General features: G+C 46.3%; 1 protein-coding gene across 1 annotated transcript; it reads right to left on the bottom strand.

Annotated features, from left to right (window-relative positions):
* Positions 1 to 442: 442 nt before the first annotated feature.
* LOC129837951 (uncharacterized protein C7orf31-like) lies at positions 443 to 11,878 on the bottom strand. Its single transcript, XM_055904545.1, has 10 exons — positions 11,436 to 11,878; positions 10,033 to 11,004; positions 9,424 to 9,645; positions 8,939 to 9,010; positions 8,668 to 8,697; positions 4,950 to 5,140; positions 4,739 to 4,827; positions 2,937 to 3,111; positions 2,050 to 2,144; positions 443 to 1,818 (listed from the first exon to the last, which is right to left on the bottom strand). Exons 2-10 carry the CDS (start codon positions 10,332 to 10,334, stop codon positions 649 to 651), a joined length of 2,346 nt encoding a protein of 781 aa, XP_055760520.1. The 5' UTR covers positions 10,335 to 11,004; positions 11,436 to 11,878; the 3' UTR covers positions 443 to 648.
* Positions 11,879 to 12,686: the final 808 nt, after the last annotated feature.

The raw sequence follows: 12,686 nt of genomic DNA, 5'->3' as shown, positions 1-12,686 counted from the left end.
GTATCTGTCTCTGTATCTGGATTCTGTATATGGCTCTGTATCTGGCTCTGGATTCTGTATCTGGCTCTGTATCTGGATTCTGTATATGGCTCTGTATCTGGCTCTGGATTCTGTATATGGCTCTGTATCTGGATTCTGAATCTGGCTCTGTATCTGGATTCTGTATCTGGCTCTGTATCTGGCTCTGTATCTGGCTACATGCACATCAAAGTATATTGTCTGAGGTGGACTCCTTCACCAGAGATAGTAATTCAACATGGTCCACTTGTATTTTTAGTCATCTGTAGATGTCTTTATGCTTTTTTAACGGACCATAAATGTGTCCCTTTCATGTGTTCACCAGTCATTCCATCTTTCATTGTGTCATGTATAGTGCCACATATATACACTCAAAGCATGCAAACTAATTCTGGAGGATTTTATTAAAACCACCTGCACATGGAAAGACAGACATCATAAGACAGACATCATAAGACAGACATCATAAGACAGACATGTCAGTAGCTTTGAGTAAGCGACAGTATATGGTTGGATTTCCATCATGAAGAGATAACATTGTAGACCTTAGACCCATCAACTCACTAAGCCCTCTGATGTCTTCCACTCCCTACAGACTGTGGGCATAGTGGTAGGTCTACAATACAGTGCTCAGTTGTGGTAATAGAAGGAGTTGAAGCCGTAGAAGCGGTGCTTTCTCCCGGTGTGTACATTGTCCTGCAGGTTGACGGCGCCCCCCTGGAGGGAGCTGTGGAAGAGGCGGTGGACCTCCGACTTACTGAAGGAGTCCTGGAGCTCCAACAGGGCCAACTGGCACCGGCCCCTGCCCCTCTCCCCTGGGTGGGTGGAAGGCAGGGCATGTGGACGGGGTTGGATACAGGGGTTGGAGATACTGCGTGGGATGGGGATCTCTCTGTTCTGCCACTCCCGATCTTGTTCTTCAAGGGTCTGATTGGCAGTCATCTCAGAACCCAGAACTAAATTCCCGCTTGAGCGCCAGTTACGGATGTTGGGAGAGACCAGATCAGCAGCAGACAGCTCTGTCTCAGATTCATATGCCGCCCCTGTGTTGTTAGTAGCCAATGCTGGAGCTGGCTGGCTCAGGCTGAACGGGTTACCCCCTGATGCTGTGTAGCTCTGCTTCTTGCTGCTAGGAACGTCCTCGTACCAGACCTCTCTCTGTGTGTTATTCTCGTTGGTGACCTCTGTGGTCTCATTCAGGGGAGGATGGGGCAGCTGGCGGCTATACAAGGCCAGAGAGCTCTCTGTGTCTGTGACCTTCTCCACCACCCCCTTCTCCAGGGAGGCTCTGGGAACCTGGTTGCTCTGCTGGGGGTCTATTGCCCCTGGCCCTGGGTGATGGAGCCCTTCTCTGGCCTCCTTGACCTGGCACTCACACCTCTCCTCCCCACACCTCTCACACCTGGAGCCTTGATCTTGAAGGTGGTGACCAGGGAACACATACCCAGACACCTGAGCAGGCTCAGGCCCAGACACATCTCCAGGCCCAGGCCCAGACACATCTCCAGCCCCAGGCCTGAATAGACTGAGCTCTGAGTGGCTGTGGCTGTTATTGGGATGGCCGTCCTGAGTAGAAGCGTTCGCCTTTATCTCCTGATGACTTTGGTGACCAGACATAGTTCCCAGAGGCCCAGCAGGGTGATTCTGTGTGGAAGCCTGGTCTGCGCTGTGGGACTCTGCTGCTGGGGCAGTGACAGGAGGGTGGTAGGTGCTCTCCACCGTATGACGGCCCTGGCGTATTCTGGCCTTGCGCCCGTCTCGTGGTTTAGGGGGCAGCAGGACGGGGTGGGATCGCTCCCTCTGAGAGAGACAAGCACTGGTTTGTTAGGAGGTTTGTCTCGTTCAGTCATCAGAGTAAAGTGATACTGAAGAAAAACTGTGTGCTTGTTTAAGCAGTCTAAAACTATTTGTATGGTAGTTGGGGAAGTTAAAGAAGGTTTGGAGGCTAATGTGTTATTCCAGCGAAGCAGTTAAACGTAGGAGCAACTGTTGCACTGTATATTCAGGTGATTCATACGTTACTGTACGTACCAGCTGTGTTGTGTAGGGAGTTATCTTCCCAGTGATCATGTCAATGGTGTTCTCATGGAAGTCATCCAACCTCAAGGGATTAGTAGGACCAGTGCCTGGAGTAGAAATATATTAACTCCATGTTTTCAAAAGTGTGTTGATGCTGTTTCCGACCGATATGGTCTAACTCAGGATGGGTAACTTTGATGGGGGTGGGGGCCACAAGAAATCTGAACTCATCCTGAGGGGCCACAGTGGCTCGTGGGTCTGCCTACCCACATCCATACCCACATATGCAGTCAGAGCCGGCCCACAGAAAATTTGGCAGTTTTATAACTAATTTCATACAATTCTACAAATTTTGCCATGGGGAGAAAATAAAAAGATTTAGCAGTTTTACAGATAATTTATTGCAATTCTACATATTTTGCCATAGGTGGAGATAAATGCTTGCCGTTTTTAATATGGTATCGGAGTGAGAGTGACTAACAACATCAATGGGGCCCCCCCGGTCAGTAATTCAACCATGATTACTACAAGTTTAGATAGCTGGCTAGACTAACTAACCAATCTAAAACATGGTAGCAGACATGGGGCTAATTGAGTGACTGTAGAAAAACAAGAGAAAAACTTCTGATTCACAACCACATTTCAAAACTTGCACCTTGTGTATTCAGGAAGTTGAGACCCAGACTGAGTTCCTAAAAAACATGTACAATAATAATTGTTAAATTGATCCGCGGGCCGCCAGTTCCCTGGTCCAACTAGTCTGGAGTATTCCTCCATGTCTCTGGTTGCGTCTCAAATGGCACCCTGTCCCCTATATCTTTTGACCAGAGCCCTAAGGACTACATAGGGAATAGGATGCCTTTTGGGATACAGTGTGTTTGGGGCTCAGCTCTTTATACCTGTGTAGTGAAGCTGGTAGGAGGTGACCCAGTGGGACTTCTCTACGTTGCGGAGCATGTTGGCTGTTCGTTCAGACAGCGTGACGTCCCAGTCACGCAAGGTGGGGTTGGGAAACACTGTCTTCTGGGACTTAGGGTAGAATACCTGGGTCTGGGCCTCGCCCTTAACTGGGTGCTGAGAGAGAGACAAAGAGAAAGGTGAGACAGGACACAGGTGTCGGGAACAGATGGAGTGTGCATGTGACCTTCTTCCTTAGGTTGTTTCCCAAATGGCACCCGATTCCCTTAAAAGTGCACAACTTTTGAGCAGGGCCCTGGAATAGGGTACCATTAAGGAATATGGTGCCGTTAAGGTAAAGGGTACCATTAAAACCTCTTAGGGATCCCTTACAGCTAGAATCCCGTTAACGGGATCGATTTGACAACATCCGGTAAATTGCAGAGAGCGAAATTCAAAAATACTAAATTAATAATATTAAACATTCATGACGATACAAGTGTCTTGCATCCTTTAAAAGCTAAACTTATTATTAATCCAGCCGCTTTCTCAGGCTTCAAAAGGGCTTTACGGCAAAAGCATACCATGCGATTATCTGAGGACAGCGCCCCGCATACAAAAGCATAAAAAACATTTTCCAACCAAACAGATGCATCACGAAAGTCAGAAATAGCGATAAAATAAATCCCTTATCTTTGAAGATCTTCATCTTTTTGCAATCCCAAAGGTCTCAGTTACACAATGAATGGTCGTTTTGTTCGATAAAGGCCTTATTTATATCCCAAAAATTGCCGCGTTTGATTCAGAAATACACCGGTTCCAACTCGCCCAACATGCCTACAAAGGATCTAATAAGTTACCTGTAAACTTGGTCCAAACATTTCAAACAACGTTTCTAATCCAACCTCAGGTACACTAATATGTAAATAATCTATACAATTTAAGACGGAATAAACTGTTTCCAATACCGGAGAAAAACAACGAGGAGCGCACTCTCATTCACGAGCACCAAAAGACTAGAGTCCACCTGAGTGACACTTAGAAAGAATACGACTACTTCTTAATTTTTCCACAAAAACAAAAAAAAGACTGTTGACATCTAGTGGAAGCCATAGAAACTGCAATCTGGGTCCTAATAATTATTCTTTCCCATAGAAAAGCATTGAAAAATCCAATGACCTCAAAAATAAAATTCCTGGATGGATTGTCCTCGGGGTTTCGCCTGCCAAATCAGTTCTGTTATACTCACAGACATTATTTTAACCGTTTTAGAAACTTTAGAGTGTTTTCTATCCAATATTACCATGCATATGCATATCCTAGCTTCTGGGCCTGAGTAATAGGCAGTTTACTTTGGGCACCTCAGTCATCCAAACTTCCGAATACTGACCCCTAGCCTTAAGAAGTTTTAAGGAATATGGTGCCATTAAGGAATAGGGTACCATTAAGGAATAGACTACCATTAAGGAATAGACTACCATGAAGGAATAGGGTACCATTAAGGAATAGACTAGCATTAAGGAATAGGGTACCACTAAGGAATAGAATAGCATTAAGGAATTGGGTACCATTTAGAACAAATCTCTAGTCATTCACTTCAGTGAGAACATTCATTTATTGGGCTTCACTGGTCAGATGAGATGAAATATAACATTAAGGATCATATTCTGCCTCCCAAATAGCATTCGATACCCTATGCAGTGCACTCTATGGGGAATATTGTGCTATTTTGGGACGCACCTGTTTCTGTGTACAGTGAGCGGGAAACCTGGCTTAGCTAAATGACTGCACTGTAGCTACTCACATCCAGGAAGCCATGTTGTCCTGGCCATGATATGGTTTTCTTCCTGGTTGTCATGGGTGCCTCCAGTACCTCATGACGATAAGGACCTCCTGGGATTGAAGACAAGACACTTCATATGGGAATGAGGCTTGTGCTTGTGTGTGCGACCTTATACGGGCAAGCACGCAGACACACATACAGACACACACACACAAGCACACATGCACACCACCTTTTGTCTTTCTCAGCACGGTGACCTCTGGAGCAGAGGCCGGGACGAGGGGGTTCAGAGGTCGTAGGGACGCAGCTCTCACGCCTGTGTCGGGGTCATCTGGTGAGCGGAACGTTGGGAACAGGGCAAAGCGGGAGATGTGGGCCTGATACGGATGTTCTTTTGGAATCGGAACCGTTATCATTATCTCTCTGTAGGGAGGGAGGGCATAGCAGTGAAGGAAGGACAGGCATTACAACGGTATCATTATCTCTCTGTAGGGAGGGAGGGCATAGCAGTGAAGGAAGGACAGTATCATTATCTCTCTGTAGGGAGGGAGGGCATAGCAGTGAAGGAAGGACAGGCATTTCAACTGGATCATTATCTCTCTGTAGGGAGCGAGGGCATAGCAGTGAAGGAAGGACAGGCATTACAACAGTATCATTATCTCTCTGTAGGGAGGGAGGGCATAGCAGTGAAGGAAGGACAGGCATTTCAACTGGATCATTATCTCTCTGTAGGGAGCGAGGGCATAGCAGTGAAGGAAGGACAGGCATTACAACTGTATCATTATCTCTCTGTAGGGAGGGAGGGCATAGCAGTGAAGGAAGGACAGGCATTACAACTGTATCATTATCTCTCTGTAGGGAGGGAGAGCATAGCAGTGAAGGAAGGACAGGCATTACAACTGTATCATTATCTCTCTGTAGGGAGGGAGGGCATAGCAGTGAAGGAAGGACAGTATAATTATCTCTCTGTAGGGAGGGAGGGCATAGCAGTGAAGGAAGGACAGGCATTACAACTGTATCATTATCTCTCTGTAGGGAGGGAGAGCATAGCAGTGAAGGAAGGACAGGCATTACAACTGTATAATTATCTCTCTGTAGGGAGGGAGGGCATAGCAGTGAAGGAAGGACAGGCATTACAACTGTATAATTATCTCTCTGTAGGGAGGGAGGGCATAGCAGTGAAGGAAGGACAGGCATTTCAACTGTATCATTATCTCTCTGTAGGGAGGGGGGCATAGCAGTGAAGGAAGGACAGGCATTTCAACTGTATCATTATCTCTCTGTAGGGAGGGAGGGCATAGCAGTGAAGGAAGGACAGTATCATTATCTCTCTGTAGGGAGGGAGGGCATAGCAGTGAAGGAAGGATAGGCATTACAACTGTATCATTATCTCTCTGTAGGGAGGGAGGGCATAACAGTGAAGGAAGGACAGGCATTACAACGGTATCATTATCTCTCTGTAGGGAGGGAGGGCATAACAGTGAAGGAAGGAAAGGCATTTCAACTGTATCATTATCTCTCTGTAGGGAGGGAGGGCATAGTAGTGAAGGAAGGACAGTATAATTATCTCTCTGTAGGGAGGGAGGGCATAGCAATGAAGGAAGGACAGGCATTACAACTGTATCATTATCTCTCTGTAGGGAGGGAGGGCATAGCAGTGAAGGAAGGACAGGCATTTCAACTGGATCATTATCTCTCTGTAGGGAGCGAGGGCATAGCAGTGAAGGAAGGACAGGCATTACAACAGTATCATTATCTCTCTGTAGGGAGGGAGGGCATAGCAGTGAAGGAAGGACAGACATTTCAACTGGATCATTATCTCTCTGTAGGGAGCGAGGGCATAGCAGTGAAGGAAGGACAGGCATTACAACTGTATCATTATCTCTCTGTAGGGAGGGAGGGCATAGCAGTGAAGGAAGGACAGGCATTACAACTGTATCATTATCTCTCTGTAGGGAGGGAGAGCATAGCAGTGAAGGAAGGACAGGCATTACAACTGTATCATTATCTCTCTGTAGGGAGGGAGGGCATAGCAGTGAAGGAAGGACAGTATAATTATCTCTCTGTAGGGAGGGAGGGCATAGCAGTGAAGGAAGCATAGGCATTTCAACTGTATCATTATCTCTCTGTAGGGAGGGAGGGCATAGCAGTGGAGGAAGGACAGTATAATTATCTCTCTGTAGGGAGGGAGGGCATAGCAGTGAAGGAAGGACAGTATCATTATCTCTCTGTAGGGAGGGGGGCATAGCAGTGAAGGAAGGACAGGCATTACAACTGTATAATTATCTCTCTGTAGGGAGGGAGGGCATAGCAGTGAAGGAAGGACAGGCATTACAACTGTATAATTATCTCTCTGTAGGGAGGGAGGGCATAGCAGTGAAGGAAGGACAGGCATTTCAACTGTATCATTATCTCTCTGTAGGGAGGGGGGCATAGCAGTGAAGGAAGGACAGGCATTTCAACTGTATCATTATCTCTCTGTAGGGAGGGAGGGCATAGCAGTGAAGGAAGCATAGGCATTTCAACTGTATCATTATCTCTCTGTAGGGAGGGAGGGCATAGCAGTGAAGGAAGGACAGTATCATTATCTCTCTGTAGGGAGGGAGGGCATAGCAGTGAAGGAAGGATAGGCATTACAACTGTATCATTATCTCTCTGTAGGGAGGGAGGGCATAACAGTGAAGGAAGGACAGGCATTACAACTGTATTGAAGCAGTCAGTTTAAAATGATATTAGCACTATAAACTGTGTCCTTTCTCCTCTGTTGGGAGGGCAGAGCAATAAAGGACAGAGACATTTCATACACAGTAAGCAGTTAGACGGATATTAATCCTATACATTTTATAATGATCTTACTGTTGAGGGGGAGGGCATAACAATAAAGTAAGCAGAGACCAACTGTATATAAGTAGTTTCTGTAGAACCGGGGTCTCCAACACTGTTCCTGGAGAGCTACCCTCCTGTGGGTTTTCACTCCAACACTGTTCCTGGAGAGCTACCCTCCTGTGGGTTTTCACTCCAACCCTGTTCCTGGAGAGCTACCCTCCTGTAGGTTTTCACTCCAACCCTGTTCCTGGAGAGCTACCCTCCTGTAGGTTTTAACTCCAACCCTGTTCCTGGAGAGCTACCCTCCTGTAGATTTTAACTCCAACCCTGTTCCTGGAGAGCTACCCTCCTGTAGGTTTTCACTCCAACCCTGTTCCTGGAGAACCACCCTCCTGTAGGTTTTCACTACAACCCTGTTCCTGGAGAGCTACCCTCCTGTAAGTTTTCACTACAACCCTGTTCCTAGAGAGCTACCCTCCTGTAGGTTTTCGCTCCAACTACAGTTTTAACTAACCTGATTCAGCTTATCAACCAGCTAATTATTAGAATCGGGTGTGCTAGATTAGGGTTGTAGTGAAAACCTACAGGATGGTGGCTCTCCAGGAACAGGGTTGGAGTTAAAACCTACAGGAGGGTATCTCTCCAGGAACAGGGTTCGAGGGAAAACCTACAGGAGGGTATCTCTCCAGGAACAGGGTTCGAGGGAAAACCTACAGGAGGGTAGCTCTCCAGGAACAGGGTTCGAGGGAAAACCTACAGGAGGGTAGCTCTCCAGGAACAGGGTTCGAGAGCCCTGCTGTAGAAGGATATTACAATAGTAATGTAACTGTTACTGTAGAAGAAAAATACAGTAGTACTGTAACAATTACTGTAGAAGGATATTCCAGTAGTACTGTAACAATTACTGTAGAAGGAAAATACAGTAGTACTGTAACAATTACTGTAGAAGGATATTCCAGTAGTACTGTAACAATTACTGTAGAAGGATATTACAGTAGTACTGTAACAGTTACTGTAGAAGGATATTACAGTAGTACTGTAACAATTACTGTAGAAGGATATTCCAGTAGTACTGTAACAATTGAGAATGAGAAACTGATTTAGATCACAAAATGAGTACTTACGCGATGTTGATGTCCGTTGGTTTTGGTATACTGAAAATAAATGTTTGTAAAATAAGAGGATAATCCATATGAACATTATATTGGTGTAAAACTGATTTCAGCCATGGTCCAGTGATGAACTATAGCAGTTCATCCCAAATGGCACCCTCTTCCCTTTATAGTGCACTACTTTTTGACCACAACCATATGGGCCCTGGTCAACAATAGTGCACCATATAGGGAATAAGGTGCCATTTGGGACACACATTATAACATGTAAAAGGCAACCTACAGCTGGTCGTTGAGGCGGACGTTACTTTTCTTGGTAGGCGTAAGGTCATAAAACTGTTGAATGGTGATGTTCCTGTGAAGACACACTGGCTTAAAGGAGAACAACCCTCAGTTGCCTCTCAAATGGCACCCTATTCCCTATAGAGTGCAGTACTGGTCAAAAGGAGTGCACAGTGTAGGGAATAGGGTGCCATTTGGAACGCAACCCCAACAAATACAACATACCCTTGGTAGGTGAATGTTGACATTTCAAGGGAGAAAAATGGTTAGCACATTTTCAATCAATCCACAATCTCATAATTACTCGAAAGCAAGGACTTTGGCTCATACATTTTTAAATGTTTATATTATTTTGAGAGAGAATTTTCTGAATGTTACTGAATGCTTGACACTCAGAGGGGTTCCAGTAAATCAGAAGACAAGTTTCCGTCAGCCATCCGTGTACATTGGACCAATAGAAAGTCATAGTCCTAATGCTAATCTTACTCAGGTGGGACGGATCCTCCGTAGCTTAAGTGGCGATGCCCCTTGATGATGGCAGGGGTGTGTTTACCCTTCTGGGAGGAGGAGGAGGAGGAGGACGCCATCTTGTGGCTGGAGTGCTGGCTCAGTCTACGCTGGGTACGACCCGACGGTAAGACCCTGCGGCTGCTAGTGGGAACTCCGGGAAGTGGTGGGACTCTGCTGCTAGGGCCTCTGGGAAGAGGACTGCAAGAGGACATTTAAACCTGTTGCTGAGGAACAAGTCAAGGTCAAGGGCGTCCCTAATGGGACCCTATTCCCTATTTGGACAGGTCAAAAGTAGTGCACTATAAATGGAATAGAATGTCATTTGGGATGTAGACTAGGGTTCCCAACGACACACCTATTCAGATGTGACCCGCTAACATTCCCATGTGACATCATTCCTAACATCTCTGACCATCAAGTCTATGACAGACTAAAGGATTTATTTTCATCAGCTAAGCTACATGTAGTTCCCATAGTGCACCAAGATATGATGTACAACACAGACAGTACAATAACCAAATATACTGTAGTGCACTGGCAAACAAAATGGAGTCATGCAGCAGGATAAGACTGCTCTTCTCTTACCTGGGCAGAGGTGGAGAGTGAGGCTGCTGCTTGCACCATGGCTTCCTGCTCTGTGCCTGTTTCAGCTCCTTGTTCTGTTTGTACATGGAAGTCTCCTCTTTCAGTCGCTGGAGGAGGGAGAAGTAGCCATCCAGCGAAGGGTCTGTCTGGGGCTCAGCGACAGCGTGCGCCCCCCCGGCCTGGTGCAGGTGTTTCAGGAGGGGCAGGGAGGAGGAGGACCTCTGTTTGTGAGACAGGAGTAAAGGACTCCTCCCTATCTGTCTGTGGTCAGCGGGACGTTGCTGGATCCCTAGGCTGGTCATAGTGACGATGGCGTTGTCAACAACAGTAGGCTAGCGTCCGCAACAGGATCTGGGTTAGTGACACCCTATCCACTGTCTAGGCTGAGCAGCACACAGGCTTGGTCTCTGTGTCTGTGCTCTCAGCAGGACCTGTACCATACAGGAAGATACTACTAACATCACAGCGTGACAGCTCAGTGAAGTGTCATGGAGTCTCCCCAGTGATAATATCCCAGCGTCACAGCTCAGTGAAGTGTCATGGAGTCTCCCCAGTGATAATATCACAGTGTCACAGCTCAGTGAAGTGTCATGGAGTCTCCCCAGTGATAATATCAGTGTCACTGCTCAGTGAAGTGTCATGGAGTCTCCCCAGTGATAATATCAGTGTCACTGCTCAGTGAAGTGTCATGGAGTCTCCCCAGTGATAATATCACAGCGTCACAGCTCAGTGAAGTGTCATGGAGTCTCCCCAGTGATAATATCACAGCGTCACTGCTCAGTGAAGTGTCATGGAGTCTCCCCAGTGATAATATCACAGCGTCACAGCTCAGTGAAGTGTCATGGAGTCTCCCCAGTGATAATATCACAGCGTCACAGCTCAGTGAAGTGTCATGGAGTCTCCCCAGTGATAATATCACAGCGTCACAGCTCAGTGGAGCAGCAGAGAGAAGAATGACCAGCTTCACAAAGCCTGAAACCCAAACAGGTTAGCATGAGGCAGTGTCTGATGACAACAGATGGGTTCAATGACAGAGGTGGGCTCTGGTTACTGCATGGCTACTCATGTTCCTCCACACACACACACACACGTGTGAACTCATCCAGACCTCATGTCAGTGTATAGCCTTCATTATCCGTGCTTTTATTTACGTAGGCCTGCACTCACCTGCATGCTCACATAACATTAGAATGACAGGATAGATACACAGCTAGAATACTACACATTGAATTCGTTCTATCTATGTTATTAAACATTCGCACAGACTGACTGCAGTACATTCTAATTGTATGTTCGTTTCACATGCAGGCCTATGTGTTGTTTTCCTCCACAAGACATCAGACGAACCAAGAATAAATTGCGTCAAAAGGGTAATGTACTTCAGCGCGAAGAGGTCTACCGACCTTATGTTCCCAACGGCAACGCCATTGTTAGGTTTAGATCGGAAAGAACTGTCAGAGTTGTATGAAGCGAAGGCCTCGCTGTCGCTGAGATGTTCTTTGCTGTCGGTACAGGTTTGAGGCAGTACAATCGTGCGTTGTTGATTACGTCAGAGCATGTCACCTTCTCTTGTGAAATCACAATGGAATATGGAATCGGAATCAAAGGCTGGGTTTCGCGGCGTTGAAAATAATCTCTCCTTTAGCTGTCCATAGTGCTGAATCTATGCGAGGATCGGTCTGTTCCAGAAAACACAAGAACGGCTTTTGTCCAGGAGCAATTGGCCTAGTTTGTGGATCAATTTCTCACAGAATCAAGAATAGAAGTAGCACTTTCTTTGTTTACTAATTTAATAAATGTGTCAATGCCAGGGGTGTTTTATTGATTTGAACCTTGTCAACCTTGTTAAAAACAGGCGATCTCCCACTCACCGTTTCAATCCACACTGCGCCTATCAATAAAAACAGACCCGCCGTGAAAAACAACACACTTCTAGCCTACAATGCCCTGCCCTTATTCTAGAATCTAGGCAACCGTTCCATCCCCCGCATCCCTCTTAATCAATACAATACAAATGGACGTGACGTGGGGGCGTCCAAAATGGCACCCTATAGCCTACATAATGCACGACGGGCCCAGGTCAAAAGTAGTACACTACATAGGAAATAGGGTGCCATTTTGGTCATAAACATTGAGCGCTTGCCAAGAAGCCTAGACACGCCTGGTTTACCAGCTGTTTTAATTAAGGAAACATATTCAGCATTAGCTCCTTAATTGGGATTCTCGTGAGACCTTGTCCAAAGTCTCAGCAAAACACAGAGATGTATCACTTCACGCAGCTGACCCAGAACTAAGCTCGCATCCCAAATAGCACCCTATTCTCTATTTAGTGCACTTCTTTTGGGCCAATAGGCTCCCATATGGCTCTGGTCAAAAGTAATGCACTACAGTATATAGGGAATAGGGTTCCACTTGCCTTGGGACACACCCTCTGACAAATGGCACCATATTCCCAATATAGTGCACTACTATCTATAAACTCTGGTCAAAAGTAGTACACTATAAAGGGAATAGGGTCCCATTTGGGGCATACACAAAGTCCAGTGACCAATCAGCCTGTTCAGCCTCAACTGAAGAGCTGCTCTGCTCTCTGGATTCCATTTCCTGCTGCTGCATTATACATGTGAAGTAGATGCAGAGATTTCTCCAGGCTC

This window comes from Salvelinus fontinalis, chromosome 38 (assembly GCF_029448725.1).
Source record: "Salvelinus fontinalis isolate EN_2023a chromosome 38, ASM2944872v1, whole genome shotgun sequence".
NCBI classification, from domain to species: Eukaryota; Metazoa; Chordata; class Actinopteri; order Salmoniformes; family Salmonidae; genus Salvelinus; species Salvelinus fontinalis.
Note: the sequence above shows the minus strand (reverse complement) of the source record. Positions and strands in the feature narration are given on the sequence as shown.

Bases quoted from the DNA above. Each gene is read 5' to 3' on its own strand.
- LOC129837951 (XM_055904545.1), bottom strand. From the start codon at position 10,334: ATGACCAGCCTAGGGATCCAGCAACGTCCCGCTGACCACAGACAGATA. The intron at 8,698-8,938 runs GTAGGTTGCCTT...ATTTATTTTCAG, and splicing joins GTCCGCCTCAACGACCAGCT to TATACCAAAACCAACGGACA. The intron at 4,828-4,949 runs GTGGTGTGCATG...CTTCAATCCCAG, and splicing joins CGTGCTGAGAAAGACAAAAG to GAGGTCCTTATCGTCATGAG.